Here is a 20,666-nt window from a genome sequence, read left to right as displayed (position 1 = left end):
GTAATTCTGCTAAAGCAATCCAATTTTCCAAGTAATTTCTATTAGGAATATATGAGGTTTTGTTTTGTTTTTTTTAATCTAAATATCACTGTTTTTGTTGTTTTTGTTCTCTACCAAAAGCAGTTAGATTTATTTGGTTTCATAGTAACAGCTTTTCCACTACTAGTGGAAACAACCTTAGGCAAATCATAGTTTTTCCCTCTATCTCTCCTTCTCTCTGTTAAAATTAGATTTATAACTACTTTGTAGCATTGTTTTGAGCATTACATGAGATAGTGCTCAGAAAGCACTTAGAACAATGCCTAGCACTTTAAGGTATAGCTATTGGAATGATAATTATAATGAAGTTTATCTTTCTGAAAGTCTGCTAACAGCTTGGTTGCATTTTATGTAGCCACTGGAAGAATTTACTGCCATCTGTTTTTTTAGTCTCTATTTTTAAGGATAAGCCAATAATGCCCTAATTTTGTTTTCTGCTACTTTAGTTGGTAATGTGGTCATGGGAACAGAAACTTAAGATAGTCCCACCATGGTTTTTACAGTTCCCAGTTTTTATGCAGCCTGAGCAGAAGTAGAAGAGTTAGGGGTGGAGGGAGGTAGAAGAGATGAGGAGGGAAAAGTTGTTTCCGATTGTTTTAGCTGGGGGAGTCTAGATATTTTTTGCGTCAACATTAGCAAATGTATTTGACCTTTAAACAATATGGGTTTGAACTGAAAGGGTCCACTTATACACAGGTTTTTTTTCAATAAATGCATACTGCAGTACTGCGTGATCTGAGATTGGCTGTATCTGCAGATAAGGGAGGGCTGGCTGTAAAGTTATAGGTAGGTTTTCAACTGGGTGGGGGTCAGCACCTCTAAATCCCACGTTCAAGGATCAACTGTACTCACTGAGTGTAGGAAAGAAAGAAAATACATAAGATATGGCTTCTGCCTCAAAACTGTATAATCCAGTGAGAGGTGAAAGTGTTTGAGTATGTGTCCCTGATGGTAGTGTAGTCTATTGAGTATCAGCATCGCCCAGTAGGCCAGAAGAGAGACATCCCCTGCATTGAAAAATGGCCACTAGATGGCAGTGTCACCCCACAGTCACCAGACAGGAGATCCTTAAATTACTTCCGTTGGTGGTTATGATTGGCCAGGAGAAATCACAGATTGTTTTCCGAGGTTGATAAAAACAGCAGATTCCCTTTCACCTTTGCAAAATTAATTCTACTGGCCATTTGAAATAAATGAATCAAAAAAAAAAAAAAAGAGCTTACTGTAATCTGCTGTTGGTAGAAGAGATCTGGCCTACATTAGGAAGGAAAACGCATGTTCACATCAGTTTTCCAAGTGCTTGGTGTTGTGTAAGGTGATAGCAGGGGAAGAAGTACACAGATTTTTAACAAAACTCTTGTTGACGGAAGGTCTTTTGGAGAGACATGAATAAATACAGCAGTTACATGACAATACAAAGTAGACTATACTAAAGAGCTTGATACCATTGCTCTAGTACTCAGGAAATTCCAAGGACAGGCAGTAGGTAAGTAAAAGGCCAGAGTGATTTGGTAAGTTGTTTAGGGAAGGGGGATTTGGTTGAATAGGTAGACTGAAAAAGAGTTTGCAAGAAGAAATCATGCAGAAAATCCAGAAGACATAAATCAATGTTGCATATTTGTTATGCTGTACTTAGGGAAGGATGTTGTGTGGCAAAGGACCAAATTAAAGATGATTTTGAAATTTTTTTTTAAGTTTAATGTATTAGGAAAAAAAGTGACTAGATTTTAGGCAGTGCGATGATTTGACTTTAAAGGGAGGAGGGGGTAGAACTAAGGGGACTTTGTCCATGTTGGTGGATAGACTGGAGGGAAACTAAAATCTAAAATGTTGTCCAGTCAGCCTAGGTATTCAGGTTAAGAAGTCTCAGATAGAATCCTATTCTGTCATGCTAGAGTTACAGTCTTTATTACCTCATTTTTATTTTAGAGATGAGAAAACATCTTTAAATGTAAAGTTACTTGCCCAAAGTCACATAGATTGAATAGGTTGGGATTGAGAGGAAAAGATGGAATTCATGGTGCCAGAATGGTAGGAAAACCAGTGAACTCGGGTGGTTTAAAGTTTTGTATCCAGCCTAAAGGACTAAATTCTGCAAGTCATTAAGGTCTACAAGCTGTGACTTGTCTTCCTGGTACTGTGGAGATACGAGAAGAGACAGTGCTCACAATCAGGTCCAGGTTTCGAGTCCTATCTTCCACAACAAGTTTCTTCCCTTTTTAGAAAGTTGTGAGTTTGGGGGGTTTTGGGGTTTTTTGTTTTTCATAATAGGCTTATTCATCATCTCACAGGCCCAAGAAAAGCCATCTCAGTAGACCGAAGCCCTTAGTGGAATATTTTTGGGGACATGGAAGGGAAGTAGGGTGGTGCTGTTGGAGTAGTTCTTTTTCCTTGTGCTAAGGCTACTGAGGTACCTTAAGAGGATGAGAAGAATATATTATTCTCTAACTTGGTCTTTCTCCAGTTTTCAATTTGTGGAAAAATAGGCCCCCTTTCTATGCAGTTTCCTATTCCTCCTTCTTTAAACAAATTTTGAAAAGAAATAATGTTTCTTCTGTGTCAGCAGGATGCATGCTAAGTGCAGTGCTCTGGTGGTGACTGCATAGGAAGTGAAATGGAAATTATAGTTTACAGTGTGAAATGGATGGGCACAAGGCTTTTATCGTAATGTAAGCATATCTGTAAGTGTGGCCTGAACTGAATTAAGAGTATACTAATGATGCAGTCTTTACAGGAAACTTCATCTAAAATATACGGAGCTATGAAATTACTGGCTTGCTTGAACCTAACATCACCATCAACTAATCTCAGGTTTGTCATTTATTTACAACCAATAAACATTTTCCCTAGGTTTGTTTTAATCTAATACTAATTCTTTTCATAGTCTAGATTTTCATTTTAATTTGCTCACTGTTGCAAAGATTTAAACACTCCATACAACTCATAGCCCCAGAAACATGATTTTATCTAAAGAAGAAAGAGAGTAGGCTCCAGTTAGCCCATGTAAACTGGGAGTGTGTCTCACCCCGCAGCATGCCCCTTAAAATAAATTTCTGTCCTGGACAGTGGGAAGCAGGGGTGGTAGTCCTGTGAGAAAATGCAAAGAAAGGAAGAGGAACCAATAGTCAGACACACTTTTATGAAAGATAAAATGTTGTAAAAAGCCACTGGCAAAATCCACTCTGAAAAATTTACTATTCTTTTCAAAATATATATTATGCTGGAAATCAGCCAGCCACAGTTAAGGTAATCAGTTCAGTTTTCACAGAACACATATCTAATGGCCCAAGGGCTTAGCATCATTATCTCCAGTCTTGTAAACTTGAACATACAGATTTTTCCACCTTTGAATAACAGTTTACCCTGAAAGTGTTAACCCATGTACTAGCAAAGCCTCTCCCAATGCTATCTTTGGCCTCTAAAGTGTTTCTTGAAGAATCAATTTTACTTCTCTTTGGAGACCAAATACCAAAAGAGGGCTGGATAATTGGTTACACAAAACAATCAAGATGACATGGGCTCATTGATTCAGGATCCCCAAATGTGTGTGTATGTATGTATGTATATGTATGTGTTCATATATATATGAAACAAGGTTCAGGTAAATGAGGGATTTACTTTCATTGTGCTTTTTGGTTAAGAGTGTTGACTCTGACTTTCCTGGCAAAGATAAAGGGTAATTCACTAATGGTTTTACTCGGTGGGGAGGGAAATTATTTCAGGAAAGCATTTTTCCTAATTTTCTATAAAAATGAGAGAATGTACATTCCTTTAATCTGCAGATGGGATACTGATCAATTTTCTAATTATTCATGTAGTTCAACAAATTAATACTGATGATTTCCTGAAAGTAGTGAAATATCAATGAACGTATGTCTGAGATGAAGTTCTTTTATGTTGCCTGTGTTTTGTCTGGTAATCCAAAGTTGCCTTTCCAATTGACTCTCTCATAAGTACCTTGATTCAAACATTTCATTGGTCTCTTCTCAGTTGAGAGTAAACAAAGTTGATGCTAACCAGCCATTCATTCCTCCTACTGGCCTTTTCCTAGTTGAGGCTAAACAAAGCTGACACTGAACAGTCATTAGTCATTACCTCTGCAAAGTTAGTTTCTTCCTGGCCTTGCCCTTCTTCACCATCCCACACACTCCCAGCAACATTCTTGTGCACAGCTCTGACCTTCTTTGGCCAATCCAGCATTTCGGACTTTCCTCTTCCCTCCACACACCTCCCATTGGCATCTGGAAGGAACTGCCATCAGTCATTCCCCCATTTTTTTTGTAAGATATTTGCTCTCTGTGTTAATTTATTTAACTATATTAACTCCACTTCTTTTTCATTTTATTTATTTTATCTTAAATTGTAAATTTGTAAGCATCAAGGCATTAGCATGTGAGTAAAGAAATTATTTCAGGGAAGATAATCTTCCTAAATCTCAATCAGCATCATCTCCCTCCCTCAGTCAACTTCCTAGAGGTAAGTAGTTATAAACTGACTCCAGCTCAGTAACTGCAGGCCTACTCTTTGGAGTTTGCATGCCTTGTACTGAAATCTTTCAGGACCTGAACCCTTACCAGCTTCACTGCAGCCTCTTCTACAGGCCATCTTTTCTGCTTCACCTACCCGAGCTCCCTCCTCCAGGGCCCAGCAGAGTATTAAGTGGGGCAGCAAGGAGGATGGTGGAGATTCTTCCTGTTTTTAACTAAAGATGATGCTTTGCTGCATTTATTGTGTTTTCTAACATTGTGAATGTTATTTCAATTTGTGGCCTATGCCTCCATATCATTTTTATACCTTTAATGAGCTATTTAACAACAAAAATATTACTGATCTGTATTATCTCTGGGAGCTTGGTAAGTGTGCTATTACACTGCCGTTGACTTTCACCATTGGGTGCTAAGTTTTGAACACCAGATATGTCAGTTGGATGCCATTTCTCATACTTCTGAATAGTACTGTAACAGGATTTCTAAAAACATCATTTCGGTTTCCACTGTAGTCACCTACCCTAATTTCAGTACTTTGATTTTGCTTTTGGCTTATGCCTACAGATGGTTGAGGTTGACAGTGAAATGTAACGTGAGCTGTTAAGGATCAAGGCATTAGCAAGTGAGTAAAGAAATTATTTCAGAGAAGATTTTGCACTAAAATGGACACACTGCACAGGGGTTTCTCAGGCTCTTCCATCCTCATCAGGCGTTTTCTACATCAAACACAGAGAGCAGTGGAAAACCACTGAGTTGTTTTTCTAGACTGTCTCACAACAGCACTTTAACATGAGAAGTCTTTAAGGGCAGACAAGGAAGAAATGCATATGCGAAGACTTCATAAAACGTCTGCTGAAGGATTGGGCCTAATAAGAAGGAAGAAACTATACTTTCCAACTGGAATGTTGTATATCCACCTGTCCAGAATTCTTTTTTTATTTATTAAAATATAATACATTAAAGGTCATGATATTTTTATGAAATTATCTTTGCAAAGCTGCTTCAGGGTTCTCCAAGCTGATAATCATAGTTTGCCTTTTTTAGAAAGCTCTTATGGAGGTTGAATATAAGTCTTATTAACAAATTATCACCTTTCCTTTAGTAAGCATTAGCAGTGAGTGTCTTCGAGTTCAGCCTGTTAGTGTGTCCCTCATTATTGACGAATGGATATGAAGTTGGTTATGGGAATAGAAGTGACTTGTTTGAAGGCAAGGCCAGCATTTAGGGAACAAATATATGACTTTCCAGAAGGCTAGAAAATACATGATAATATTTGTGCTCACGTGTCATACAGCTGTAGAATCATAGATGTCAGATCTGAAAGAGAGCATCTGGCTCAAATCCCTAATTTTCTGGATGAGGACTCTTCCGTCCAGAGATGAGTGGCTTCTTCAAAGTTACACAGATAACAAAAATCAAATCCTAGATCTTACTAATGCCAAATTCAGTGTTCCTTCCACCACACTATACAACCAAAATACTTTCATGTACTATTGGAATTAAATTTAATCTCATAAAAAGTCCATTTATTGATCAAAATCCCAGCATCAATTTTTTCTCATTTTTCTACTTTTATATTATCAGTTTCACTGTTTTGAGAATTCCATGTTATGTTTTTCTGTTTCTCTAACAGGAACCTAAAATATCTTAGTTTCCAATTCAATACCACACTGAAAATATCTGCATTTATTTATACTTTTTGTCCAATCAGTGTATACTAATTTCTGTCTACAGACTATCTAATTTCTCTTTAAATTATAAACTGGATGGCAAGGATGTTGATGAGTTCCCATTTGATACAGCACATATAAAATATCCTTTGGGACCCTAAACAAGTGTCTTAACGTGTAGTGCAACTTCTTTCAAGTTCTTTTTTTATAAAAATATCTTTTCACTGTGGGGCAACCCCATGTCTCTGTTGTGTGTGGTATATATGTACTCCCTGTGGGAATTTGCTTAGTGATAGTCATTATAATAGGAAATATTATTACAGCCCCATTCCTTCTGTTGCTTTTATTAAGCCCACTGCTATACCAACTAGCTGAAGAAACTGATCACATGGAAAACATTTTATTTTTACATAGACTTTGAAGGACTGGTTTCAGTTAATCATATAGTGCAACATAATTATTGAATCTGAAAATTGGAAAGAACATTGAAAAGCGGTCTCTTGTGCCCACCCTGAAGAAATATTTTAAATAAAAGTGAAGAAGTAACCAACAAGTCTTCAACAATGAACATGGGTTACAGCCATTAAAATCAATTCTTGTATCTGGTATAAATTCTTATTATGGCAATGTAATTCTGTGACACATATCTCTTATGAAAAGACTTCAACATTATTGTGAGTGGTATAGGACATAGTAAAAGAATTTTTCTTCAAACGTAGAAAAAATTTTTTTCTCAGATCTCTTTATAGCTACCTATATCCTTTTGAAAAATATTTTTTGCTTCTGAAATTTTTAATATGAAAAGTTATCATGAAAGGAAGTGAATAATATCAGAATTCATTAAAGTCAATCTTGGGAATGATTTGCCTTGAAGGATAAAGAGAGAAATGTTCTCAGGGAAGTCAAAAGGCAGTTTAAGAGTCAAAAAGTGACTATAATTTGAGTGGAGTGAAAAAAATTAAAAACTTGGCTTCGAAAAAGTTGCTCCTAAATTTAAATAGTAGGCATAATCTGGTGCCTGGCTACATTCACCATATTTACAGCACTTTTTTACCAAAAAAGAATTTAGATTATAAAGATTTTGAGCTGGAAGTCCTGAGCTGAAAACTCCTTTGCTACTAAGGAAACTATTGAGAAATGACCGTCTTGATTCTATATACCTGGTAACAGCATATTTAAAGATGGGGAACCAAAAGAAATACCAAAGTCAGAAAACTGCACACCATTCAGGCAAAATCTGGTTGGAGAGGAAAACTGTTCCCATGATTAGTGAGCTTCCCCAGCCAGCCTGTAGGTGGGTGTGTTTAACAGAAGGAAGCAATGGGAACCCGCCTGTCAGCCAGCCTTTAGAGCTAATTAGCTCAGCATACAACAAAGATAAGTGAGCCTGGGAGGAGGGCCCCCTGAGGGGTCTTTAGATTCTGGGAAATGTCTGATTGGCAGATGTTAAAAGAGATTCTTTGGTAATCCTGTGCATCAATGAGCTGCACAAATTCAGACCAGGACTGCAAGAATTCAGGCATGAGGACACTGTGCAGCAGGCTTGCACAGGCAGACCCAAGATGGACAGAACCTTGGAATCCCTGAGACACATCATTGCCCAAGTCTTGCCTCACAGAGACCCGGCTCTAGTCTTCAAAGACTGTAAGTACTGAAGGGGAAAGTTTTTTGACTTTTTGAATATAGTCCTAAACGTCTAGTCATATCCTATTTAAGTACGTTTTCTCCTTAATCTCTGTAGTCGTTTGCTGTGGTCTAAGTGATACTTAACTTGTTCCTGACTTTAGTCAGGAGAATGATTTCATTTCACCTACGGGTATCAGTCGCTGGGTTATTTTGTCAGTGATACCTCTTGCTAACCGTTTAGAAGTCTCTCCTAAAATCTACGGCTTGCCTATGTTTTAAAATAAATAAATGCTGATTGGTACTAGGATTAAAACTAAAAATAACTTGAATATGATAAAATATATCTATATTTGTAAACCTGTTTAATCCTCCATACCGTATATTAGTTTAAATTAAGCATTGTGTTTGAAAATTTTTGTTGCAAACAAAAGTTAACAATAAATCACCACTGAGCTCTTAAATTTTGATAACAAATTATAACACTAATTAAAAGGCCAATAAAATTAAATGTCTTTCCATCTCTGCAACAATACCCAGCCCCCCAAAATCTAAATGACTATAGAAAAGTTATTTCAAAATCTTTTTTAATGATTATGAAAATAATTCAATCAAGCTTTCCAATTCTAGCAATACTATTAAACCATTTGTCATATAACTTTGTTTCTGGAACCAATTTGATTTCCTGCTGCTGCAAAACAGACTATCTTTGCCTTGTATCTTATCTACAGTGAGTTTCATATTACAAAGGGCTTCTGAAATAGAACTTTGCTATGGAACTGCCCAAAAGGTAAAATGCATATGGAACTCTATTTTTTTTTTTTTAACTTCAGTAAGTTACAGCTTTCTTCTTTGTGAATCACGTTATGTTTGTCTCCATCAAAACATCAATGGGTTGGATTTTTGCTTTCTGATTGCTGAATAATGTTAGTTTCCAGATGTCCCTTTAGTTTATATTTCTCATATGTGTGTTGAAGAAAAAGAAATGGTAGGCAATTTTGTTCTATAAGATTTTCTTCTTAGAAATTAAATTGTAATCAGTCTGCCCTCTAACACAAAAAGTGAAAGTCCACTCTTTTCTTTCTTCTTTCTCTCCTTTTTCCTCTCTTCCTTGCTTTCTTCCTTTCTGCTTTTTTAAAAAAATATTGCCTTTAAGCAAGTGTCAATAGCTATGTTAGCACTAATAAAAATTACTCCCTCCCCCAGTCTAGCCTGGAGTCTATTCAGGTTTGGCATGTTTTCTTAAGTGAAAAGGGAAGGAAAGAATGTCTCTCTCCTACAATAGCACTGAATTCACTACTGTAGAGTAAAAGGGCTCTTGACCTGCCTAAGGCTTTGGATAAATTGTATAGGACTAGGCGTCTTGTGCTGAGGGTTTGGATAGTGGAAACAGTAAAAAGAAACAGAAGGGAAATTTTTCACTGAGTTCATTGTGAATTTAAGAAGTTTAATCTGAAATTATATGGCCCACTTTTTGAGCTGAACTAAATACCACCAATTGTTTACAGTTTAGCAGAGAGAATAAAATAGAAAAAGGTTAAAATAAAGCATACACTATGTTCTCTTCCAGGCCTTTGTGGGAACTCTTTGATATGGAAAAGCAAAGAAGCATCCTATTTTATATATTTCATTCATTAACATGGAACCTAATTTGATCAGATAGCATTGCCTGCTTACCCTAGAATGGGCTGCCACCCTGCAGCTGTTTGCATGGCTTAATAGGTGTGAATTTTAACTGCTGAGCCTCTCCCTTCAGGTGTTTCTAATCTGAAAAATGACTAAATAAAATTAAGCCAAATGGCAAATTTCTGTGCCAGGGGTTTTTATATCAAAACATCTAAACACTCACCATCCTCACGGAATAAATGGGAACATGTTCACTCACGTTCTGGAGCAGACATCATAAGTCTGCCTGGGGCCCATGCCATGCCTTGGCAACCTATCATACATGTGCCAGGGTTTAGCACCCGGACTCATTTTCTTTGGCACACCCGTAAGTTGCTGCCACTAAACTCCTGCTTTATACAACCTGTAAAAGGCTGCCATCCGCCTTGAATGGCAGGTTCTAAGCAGCTTCCTCTCCTAGTCACTCGTGGCTCCTCTTCCCCACCCCAGGCCAGTCTCTTTTTGCCAGAAGGAAGGAGCTAAGCACTTGAGCACATCACTGCCAGTTCCTTAAGAAAAATTGCTATCTTGCTTTCCTACAAGATGAAAAGCCAATCCATCAATTTTTAAAACCCTACACTGTTGAATAAAGGACCATTAAAAAATAAAAACATTCTAAAAGTGTTTTTCTAAATTTCTCTTCTGTAAATGTAAAGGCAGATTTTTCTCTCTCTGTTCTTCAGAAACACATAATACAAGAAATGTAAATGATCGTTTGATTAATTTGTTGCCCTCACTTGGCTTTTGACTTGTTTGAAAGCAAGCAATAGTAAATTGAATTTTCTCTTCAAGTTGGTCAGGAAAAGTATCCAGAGAGTTTTTTGATCTGAGACTGATGCAAATGGGGATAGTTACATTCATTTAAGGAAATAGAATTTGGATGCTTCTCTCAGCCAAGGAGGCCCTCCAAGTGGCATTTTGCAATGCATAAATTCTCTTATTTGTTTTAGACAAGGTATTCATCTGGCAAAAGTTGTGATTTGTTTTTTATTTTCTTTCCTAAAAGGAAATGAATTTCATTACATTTTTCTCCTTTTCCCTAATTTGCATTTCAAATGAGAAATGATGGAAAGAAATTTTAAATAAGGTGGGCTCTCAATTTGAAGTTTGCTCATCTATGCTGACACTGGACTGTTCTCCACTACCTAAATGTCTCCATTTTGTAACAAGTATCTCTGGGAGTCTCCACCACCAGACAGAATCTCTTTGCAGAGAAATTAAGGCATATCTCCATGTCGCCTTCCATTCTTGGCTTTGTGCAACATCCAAATTTTTTTGATGTGTCATGTGTCACAACCAAAGATGAGCTATCCTGAAAGTAGCTTTGTCAGCTCATTTGAGAGTGTACGTACGAGCTTACTATCTGTTTGCCACTGTTTAACAGTTTCTTACATGTTTTCTCAAAGGAAATCACCATCATGTGATTTCAAGATGGCTACACTTTCAGATCTTACTCTGAGTATCAACTCTTCAAATTACAAGAGCATAATATGCTTATCTTCCATCTCTGGGCTCTTCCTTCATGCATCAATAGTAATGCTAGGATGTCAGGTCCTCATCATGTGATGACAGGCACTATGCTAACAATGTTTATTCTTCACAGCAAGCTGATAATTTAGGTATTGTTGTGATTTATAGGTGAGGGAACTGATGACTTGCCCAAGGTCACATACCTAGTAAAGTGATAGAGCCAGGATTCAAATTCTGTCTTCCAACTTCTCACCTTTAGCCACTGCAAGACATTGCCTCTCAGAGATGTTACATTACCATGCCTTTTGTGTTGTCATGGCAGTATCTGTTAGGAAAACAGGTGGTACTGAAATGGACACTTCTGGGTGTATGGAGGGAACCCATTAGATAGGCACGTGGACACAGGAGTGTAACAGGAGAGTGAGAGGGGTAGGGCACTTTTGAGGAAAGAGAACAGCTTGTCCAAAGGCAGATCAGGCAATACAAGAAAAGTGCATAAGAGGAGGTGGAGACAAAGCTGGGAAGGCAGATGGAGTCACGCTCCAGTGCAGGCAGCAAGGAGCCATTGGAGTTAGATCTTAGATTAGTTCTGGAAGTTTATGGCTTTATGTTGCATTGGAGAAGAGATTGTATTGAGGTACACTTCCTGATACTAAGTTACTAAGTTGGGGAGAATTGCAGTTTTTCCCAGAAAGAATCCTTTTGCCCATTCAGACAAGATGTAGGATTTGTGGAAGTCAACATGTCTATAGGGAGAAATCAGTTTCACTAAATGAAGGCCAAAATCAAGGCAACTGTTCTCAAACAGATTGTTAAAAATTATCTTAGTCATCACTGAAGCCATGAGAATATACTGATTTCTAGCATTGACTTATAAAGTGATATGTTAGATTTCACTAATATGTTTCCCCAAATTTTATAATGAAAAAATAACATGGAACCTTTACTAAACATTGCACAGAAGCAAGTTTCTCACATGTTTGAGGTGCATTAAATCTTCCATTTAGGGAGACATTTTTCTACATGAAAGGTTTTATTTATATCAGATAGGTGAATACTTCAAAAAGCACACAAAAATGTGGAAAAACTGGACCAGACTATAGAGATATTGGAAACATCTTAGTAATCATGAATCTGGCTGTACGGAACTCGAGAGAGCAAAAATTCTCAAGAGTCAGGTATTTTCTTCATTCCATGCTTTTTAGTGTACTTATCTGAAATCTATAAATTCGATGATACAGTTATGGTTTTTGCATTTCACATAAAGGAATGGAGTAGGACATAAGAGTTGAAGGCACTTGTGCAGTAAAATACCTATACATATTGCATTGCATTCTACCACATAAAGTGTGCTGGAAAGAATATGGTTTAAAAAAAAGAAAGAAAGAAAGAAACTCCACTGCTTGCTAGCTCATTTTGGATTAATGATTACATCTTAATTACAATAATTTGAACTGATAATTTTAGCATCTAAACTGTGGATGTCTGTTATACTGAAACCTACTCAAATGCTAATTAATTACAGGATACAACTACTTTTATTTGAATTTATACTAAGAGAAAATGCAGACTTCAGCTCAACTATCAGTAGCATATGCACTCTTCTCTTCTTTTTTCAGTAAAGATATCTTTGGCAGAGTGTAAATACTAAAAGTCTCAGCACCACAGGAAAATTTTTCAAAAAAGAAATGGCTTCTTGATCACTTAATGGCAATAACTTTCTTAATACGCTTATTTCTTACTATATAAATAAGATTTAAAAAATCAAAATAAAATATGATTGACACGTATCCTGTGATCAAATCTGGTACCTCTTCATGGTCTGCTGTCTCGTCTCACCATAGGCTTTTTTTTTTAACAGTTAAGATTTGTTAGTCCTGAACACAACTTTAACAACTTCTGAAACTCATGTGTTAAGTTACAGCCTATAATAGGATACAGCTGCACAAGGGTGAGTTTCTAAGTTACGATTTTTCTGTTTAAATGATACGGTTGTACTGATTATGTGCTACAGATTGATTTAAGAAATGTAAGACAACTTTAGAAGCCTTTCATAAAAGAATCTTCTTTATTTAATACGTTTCATATTGACATTTTAACCCCAAAGACTCTTACTTCTTTTCTTCCGTGTTCAAATTCTTACATAAGTTTATTCTGTCAAGGTAGTTTTTAAAAATCCTATTTTAAAAGAAATAAAAGAATCCTACTGAAAGTTTAATAATGACAAAATAGGCAATTATTACACTCCTGTAGTTCTCTGTATTTTCTCTCTGGTGTCCGTGGAACACTGTTTGAATTATGGTTTTGCTTTTTTTTTTCTGCTGTGATGATAATCAGTTGATCCTTATTTTGATCTCATCCCATTATGCAGCTGTGGGAACCCATCGTTTAGTCACCACTCCTTTGGCACTTATGGCCTGTACAGTGTAGTTTACATTTTTCTCACATGGCTCTGCTCTATGGGTTATAGTTTTACCAGCACATTTTTGGCCACATCTAAGTTGGAAGTCCCAGGAGGGCAAAGCCATACCTTGCACTTCTTTGTAACCCTCAGCTTGCCTCCCACAAGGCTGGGCACCTAGCAGGTGCACAACAGACCTTTTCTTGGTTGCTGATTGGATGGTTTTCTCCTTCACAAAAAGGGGGAAGATTTTTCCCAATGTCAGATGTTCTTCTTTATGATGAAATAAACTGTACTGGGACCTTCTAAGCCATTGACAACTTAATCACAGCCTAATTGTATACAGGGTTAAGTTGACAGCCAGATGAGACAGGAGGGAGCATGGAGGAAGGGGTTCTGAAAGTAAACCCAGCCACTTCCCCGGACCACTGTCTTGGGTTGGTCTTGGTAGAGTAACCTGAATCATCCCATTTACCACACTGGCATAGTGACTTAGATTGCTAATCTTCATACTCATCCTCAGGGTCTACCCTCAACTCTGGGTCACCAAAGGCTGTGCACCAAGCTCTTTACAGCCAAACTGTCTGTGTCTTACACAAAACCCTAGTTTCTTTGGTAGGGTCATGGAGAGCTTTCTTATAATGACCATTCCCAAGCAAGGTATATTATATGCCTCAAGCCACATGTGCACAGATCTGACCATTTTAACTAAACAGAACTGGTCAGCAAAGCAATAGTGTTTGCTCTCTTTTGTTTTTTGTTTTCTTGAATCCTTGGTTGTTATTTGAAGTCAACAGTCCTACAAGATCTCTTAAATATAGTGCACCATCAGTGTCCAGTGAAATATGGGAAAGCTTTACTTCCTGATTGGTTAAATAGATTACATCAGGTTTTTATTTTGTGTAGCTTTTGTGATTGGATGACATCATCTGACCCATGGTGCACGTAAAACCACACTTGGGAGTTCAGACATGCTGTTTCTGCTGCTGTTTAATTGTAGTATATTTAATGACCTTTTATTTTAATTTGTCTTCGTGGTTCCCTCTTGCTTCTGATATTCTCTCCCCTCTGCCTTCTTAAAAAATACCCTGTACTTCCAAAGGTATTTTTTAAATGTTACTTACCTCTCTCCCCAAATGATTTATAGTTCAGCGATTTTAAATTCGGAAGGTGAAAATTAGACCCCCCCCCCCCCAAAAAAGATGGTGTACTTTTTTTGCATATTTTGGAGAATCTCACAAGAGGTTAATTTTGTGAACCACCTCAAAGGATCATTAATTCCCTTAAAGAAGGTGTTCAAGGTAGAGGATAGGGACCAGACTAGAAGAAAAGAAAAAGCAAACAAAAGAAAAAACGCAACCAGCTTCCCAGCTGCTGGAGGAGCTAGGCACTAACTCTGGAACTTTACTAAAAGAAAGTTCCTCTGCTGGGAACAAAGCAAGACTCCAAGCTGTCTCAGCCCTGCTGTGTGGCTGTGGCTACCTTTGAAAGAGTGTCTACACAAAAGAAAAAGGGGCCCAAGATTCCTACGTATTATACCCGACACACAAGCTGTGTCAGCAAGATTCCATTAGTCTGGTCAAAACTTGGCAAAGCCTGAGGATGGTTATAAATGTTTAGACAGCTGGCTCTATTGGTCAGTGTCCTGGAGTTTGCCAAGCCAAGCACATGACCCAAAGGTACACCATTTTGCAGCCTATTTTGCATAAGTGACAAATTGGCATCATGCCTTGTGCTTGCTCCTTAAATTATTTGGGGGTCCTTTTCCTTTTTCTCTTCAACAAAACTAGGAAATCACGTTGGCAAAACAAGTTGCACATAATTGAGTTGCTAGAATAGAAAATACTAATTATTTCAAAATATCACCTGCTAAGGGTAATTTAATTAAATATTATATTAAAATATTACATAACATAAAACCATCTGTTTGGAGGCACAGAATCAATTGGAAAATATGTTAATTTTGAAAGCCTGTTAATGATTTATCCTTAAATGGTAGCCTTTCCAATTTGTCTTTAATTATTTTTGGCAAGAGAACTTTTACTCAGCTAGAATTTTTTCTCATGTAAGGCATAAAGAAATTGATTCTTTTCTTCTGATAGATTGATAATACAGTTTTAAGATCCCTTATTGCTGACAAATGACTGTCTTCCATTCAGGACTTACCTCATATTAGGTAATTGAACTGGGCAGTGAACTATAATGTATCTACTTTCCTGAAGCATAAGCAGTCATTAAACATTAATTTAAAATAAAAGTTAGCTCCTCTCTGTAGTTTTTGCTAAGAGCACATCTATTGCTATTAGAGTTCATTAGAAAGTGAAAATTTAGGACAAATATCCATGTTTCCAGATTTTGAAAAATGTAGCATTTCATCCATTTGTTTTCTGTCTATTCTGAAGCTTTGACTTTACCAGTTAATGATGTTAAAAGAGCTTTTCTTTTCCATCTCTGAACTCTTCACATATTTTGGAAATAAATTAAATAGCACAATGTGTACAATTAGAGAATTTTCAGACTTGCAGATTATTTTTAGAACATTTAATGATATGGTTTCCAGTCCAGGAACAGTTTCAAAGATGCAACATGCAAGCATATAATCATGCCTTTTCTTTTTTTCCTTCACCTTCTCTAACCACAAATAGTAGCTAACACTCTAGCACTTACTGTGTGTGAAGCTCTATTCTGAACATTTTCCATTTTAAGCTTTATAGCACCCTGTGATTTAAGTACTGCATTTTACAGATAGAACAGGAGCACTAGGCAGGTATCTTACAGCTGTAGAGACAGGATTCAAACCCAGCCATTCTGGCTCCAGAGTCCATACTTTTAACTACCTAAGTAAACTGTCTGCCTGTTGATAAAACACGGGGAGACAAAATGCAGTACACATTTTATTGTGTTTGAACCACAGCCTGTACATGAGGACTCTTCTACAACAAACTCTATAATCCATGGAGCTTTTACATCCTCTGCATCTCAAAATTGCCATATGAAAACATAGATCACATGTTCCTATCAGCATCTCCATCGTGTCCAAACTGTGAAAAGACAAGTTCTGAGTTTTTAGGATAAAAAACCTTTCAGTGTCCAGTTACTGACGTCCTTTGCTGAAGGGGCTTCATGCTCCTTTCAGACTGCAGAAAGAGTGCTCTCTTGCTTGCTCCATCTCCTACCCACTTCTCAAAGCTTTTCTGCCCGAGTTCCTCCCAGAGAAGCACTCTCCCTGGTCTCACCCAGATGCACAAGAGCAATCACACATTCTCTCCAAGTGTCTGGGCCCTTCTTCATGGATGGATCCACTACAGACAGCACAGAGCCTCAGGCAAGGACAAAGGACAAAGGACAAAGGACTCTGCTCCTGCCCTTCTCTCCCACTTGAGTAAAGCTGGAGCACTGAAACAATGGGGTTGATTTCCAATTATTGAAAGAAGTGAAGTCCCCTTACCCTGTCTCTTATCAAATTGTAACCCCTTCCTAATGACATCTTTTCCTATCGCTCCCTTGCACAATTCCTCAGCTAAGGCATTACTGTTTTTCTTATTTTTGTCAAATGCAACTATCACTCCTTTGGGAGTACTACTTCTATCCCTTCCCCCATCTTGGTCTGAGTCTCATTTTTCTGAAACAGCTCAGTTTAGGCTCTTCTCTTATGCAGATTTTTTCCTGATCTTTTCAGTCCACATTCATCTACGTTTCCCCTCATATCAATTTAATTATTATGCCTTAAATTATAAAGTTTTAAATACTATTTTAAAATCATTTCTGTTCTACAATGTAGCAGTGTAATATTATTTAACAAATTATATTATGAATATATTATTTCTGCAATCAAATTGTAAATTTTTATGGGCAGAGGACTGTTTTGAACTTTTTTTTACTTCATACCATCAAGGTCAGGGTCACCAAATAGACCAGTGCCACAATGCTGGTTAATTGTGGTATTCTATTCCACTGATCCCAGAGACTACTTTCAAATCCTTTAAACAGAGTGCTCCAGGCAGTCAGCATAAGTGGATTCGAGTTAGCACTCTAAGACAAAAGTACTTACCATCTCTGTTCAGGATTTCTCTAAGCCCTAGTTATTATGGAGGTAAATCTCCAGCTGGCAAGCACCTAGCAATCATGTGTCTACTCTGTCCCTGTGTCTGCTCTATTTGATCTTCCTGCATCTATTCAGCCAGCTGAGGCATGGCTGCCACTGCCACATCCAGGTTGTGTAGGCACCATGGTGGTTCATACAAGAAGCTTCCTATTCCAGAAGGAAGTCTTGACTTCTTCATGAGTAATAGTGTCTGCACTTATCTTCTGTATGTTCATTCAGTTGCACTGTTCAGATATTTAGTTTTCTTAGATTCCAAATGAGTTCAACAACTGCCTCAAGATGAATAGCCCTGTGCTAGATACCAAGGAGGCTACTACAGAGAAGGATGAACCAGCCCCTCCCTGTCCTCTAGAATCACAGTCTGCTGCGAGGTAAATAACATAAAACTGTACTCTATAAGACGAATTGTTATCACAAGGCATTTTTTCCCTCTTGCCAGACATAAGTCCAGCCAAGTCTGACTTGATAAATTTAGCCAGGAGCATCACATCCATTTTTATTAGCGTGGGTTATAGGAGATTAAGTGCTAAGACATCGGGCCACTAATGGAACAGAAGCTCAGAAAAAGACGTTCATGTGGGCTGGAACCAGTGAGTAAGGCATGATGGAAGAGGTGGCATTTCCTCTAAAGCATGAGAGTAAATTGGATGGCTAGAGGGGAAGGACAGAAACAACATTCAGGATAGGAAGGAGAACTTAAACCAAAGCCCAGGGGGAAACAATGCAGTATATGTTCAAGGACAAATAAAGATACTGCTTTTGCTGAACCTAATTGAAGATTTCTGCTAGAAAGGGTCAAGGTTGGATGGTCAAGGTGTTTCATATTGTTGGATTTCTCCATTGGTCAGCTGCCTTCTGTGAAAGTCTCAATGCTGAACTTTATAATCAAAAAGAAAGCTTGAGGAAGGGGAAGATGAAAACCTTGTTTTTGGCAGACTTGCTTGGGAATCTGCATACCACTGAAAACTCTTGTCAAGTTCAAATTTCAAAACACAGTGAAGAGGAGAATATCCACACTAATGTCTATAAGCTGCATAGCAAATTGTCTTCTTGTTAATACACAAAATATTTAAAACCACTGAACAGGTTTGTCTTAGTCAGCTTGGGCTGCTGTAACAAAATACCATAGAGTGGGTGACTTAAATAACAGAAACTTATTTCTCACAGGCCTAGAGACTGGGAACTCCAAGATCAAATTGCTGGCAGATTTGGTTCTTGGTGGAAGCCTTCTTCCTGGCTTCACATGACTGCTTTCTTGCTCTGTCCTCACATGGCTGAGAAGAAGCTCTGGTCTCTTTCTGTTCTTACAAAGGCACTAATCCCATCATGGGACCCCACCCACATAACCTCATCTAAACCTATCTCCCAAAGCCCCTACCTTTTAATACCATTGAATTGGGGATTAGGACTTCAACATATGAATTTGTCAGGGACACAAATATTTGGTCCATAACAAGGTGTATTACATGTGTCTGAGAAAATAATTTGGGGCAATGGAATGGATTAAGAAGTTTGATGTGCAGAGTCAGTTCAGAGGTTAAATTGCTTTCTTTACTCTCAGATGTTGTAAACTGATAGAAGTCACAAAAAGGAACTTAGATTTTATGCTATTATTCTCAGGCTCTCCCCCAAAATTCTCTCTCCTTCTGCTTCCTCCCATACCCCCAGCCTCAGTCACTTGCTTTTCTACTTTGTTATAGTAATTTTACCAGTTAAACATCAGTTACCTTGACAAGGCAAGACCAATAGATGACCTGTGAGTGTTTTCTTTAGTGTCCACTGAGACAAAGTAGAAACTTTTCAAAAAGAATTTCACTGAACTTTAGGAGAAATAATGCATAGCCAAAAATTATGTGTTCCAGATTATTACTTCCTGACCCTGAGGTGAAAGGCATAATCAGGCAGAGATACTTGACCTTGACTGTTGTTCATGACCTTCTTCCCAGGAAGCCTGTTCTAAGGCGCTCCTCAGTCTTTTGTCATTTTCTCTTGTTTCCCTTGTGGTCTCCTTTAACCATTTTTCCTTGAAAGAAGGGACTGGAATGGGAGGCCTAATCACAGTCCCCTCTTAAGCTCACAGTTGGTGGGTATTTATACCATTGCTTTAAACCAAAGCAAATTGTTGGCTCAAGGTTGATCAGGATACCTGTTCATATGGACACAGATTGCTCATTCATCTTGATAGTTACAAGCTGGAAACATCACTTGCATGAAAAAAGTACAAATATTGACCTTTGCTTTGTTTGACTTTTTCAAGAACAAGTATCAGAAAAATGGCCCCTAAGAAAAGTTAGAAGTAATTCTTGTGCAGAGCCTCCTATGCCTTCCCTACCAACAGCCTCACAAAGGCATCACATCTTCCATACCTTTGATGATATTCAAATATTCAACTAACATTTATTATGCATCTTTAACTCCCTCTAGTAGAAGTAGACATGCATGAAAACCACTTAAATTTCATTATAATTAGGAGTATCTCAGGATGAACAAAGAGCATAGGCTACACACCCAGACAGCACTCGGTTAAAAATACCAAGTCTGAGACTCAGTAGCTGTGTGATTGTGCTCTGAGCACCTTTTATTTCCTGTCTTCAAGTTGTGGGTGGTAATACCTATTTCTAGAGGGTAGTGTAAGAATTAAAGTGAGAAAACACATTGTGCCTGGCATATAATGGGTACACGATAAGGGAGATGAGAATAGCAGCTTCTTTCTGCAGCGGTTTCTCAAACTTTAACGTGCATCAGATTGCCTGAGAATCTTGTTAAAACTAGATTCTAGTTCAGTAGACCTTGGGAGGGGGCCGAGATCCCACATTTCTAACAAGTCCTCAAGTGATGTTCATGCTGTCTCTCAAAGTACAGCAGTTTCCACAGGAGGGTTTAGAAATTATTTTGTGTTTGGTTTCATTTTTAAGGAGTTAATGCTGGAGGTAAATCTTAAAATTGAAGGAAAAAAAAAAAGAGAGAGAATGAGTAGGTGCCAGCCAGGAAGACAACAGAGAGTGGAAAGAGCTTTCCAAGAGGAGGAATGGAAGTAGGGGGCTTGTTAGTAGCATAAGAAGTATGGGAGTGTGAGGGACCTGGAGAGTGACTTGAGGAGAGAAGTTTGGAATGAGAAAGAACATCAAGACATAGGGTCTTCTATGACTTGCCAAGGAGTTAGTTCTGTAGGTAATGAAAAACTCACAGAAAGATTTTAAGAAGAT

At 37.7% G+C, this 20,666-nt stretch overlaps 1 protein-coding gene across 5 annotated transcripts in view; it reads left to right on the top strand.

Annotated features, from left to right (window-relative positions):
* The first annotated feature begins 1,404 nt into the window (after positions 1-1,404).
* The window catches only part of LIX1 (limb and CNS expressed 1), a 54,477-nt gene continuing 35,215 nt past the window's right edge, over positions 1,405-20,666 (top strand). The window contains exons 1-2 of one of the 5 annotated variants that reach the window (XM_032476404.1): positions 6,974-7,840; positions 12,816-12,905. Coding sequence is in view for 1 of the 5 variants with exons in the window: in XM_006194494.3 (XP_006194556.1) it covers positions 7,759-7,840 (82 nt within the window). In the remaining 4 variants the exon portion in view is untranslated. Of the gene's footprint in view, positions 4,516-6,973; positions 7,841-10,714; positions 12,133-12,815; positions 12,906-17,488; positions 17,832-20,666 lie in introns of those variants that run through there. The other 4 variants (XM_032476406.1, XM_032476407.1, XM_006194494.3 and 1 more) reach the window with 4 other exon arrangements.

The sequence above is a fragment of the Camelus ferus genome, chromosome 3 (assembly GCF_009834535.1).
Source record: "Camelus ferus isolate YT-003-E chromosome 3, BCGSAC_Cfer_1.0, whole genome shotgun sequence".
Classification (NCBI taxonomy): Eukaryota; Metazoa; Chordata; class Mammalia; order Artiodactyla; family Camelidae; genus Camelus; species Camelus ferus.
Note: the sequence above shows the minus strand (reverse complement) of the source record. Positions and strands in the feature narration are given on the sequence as shown.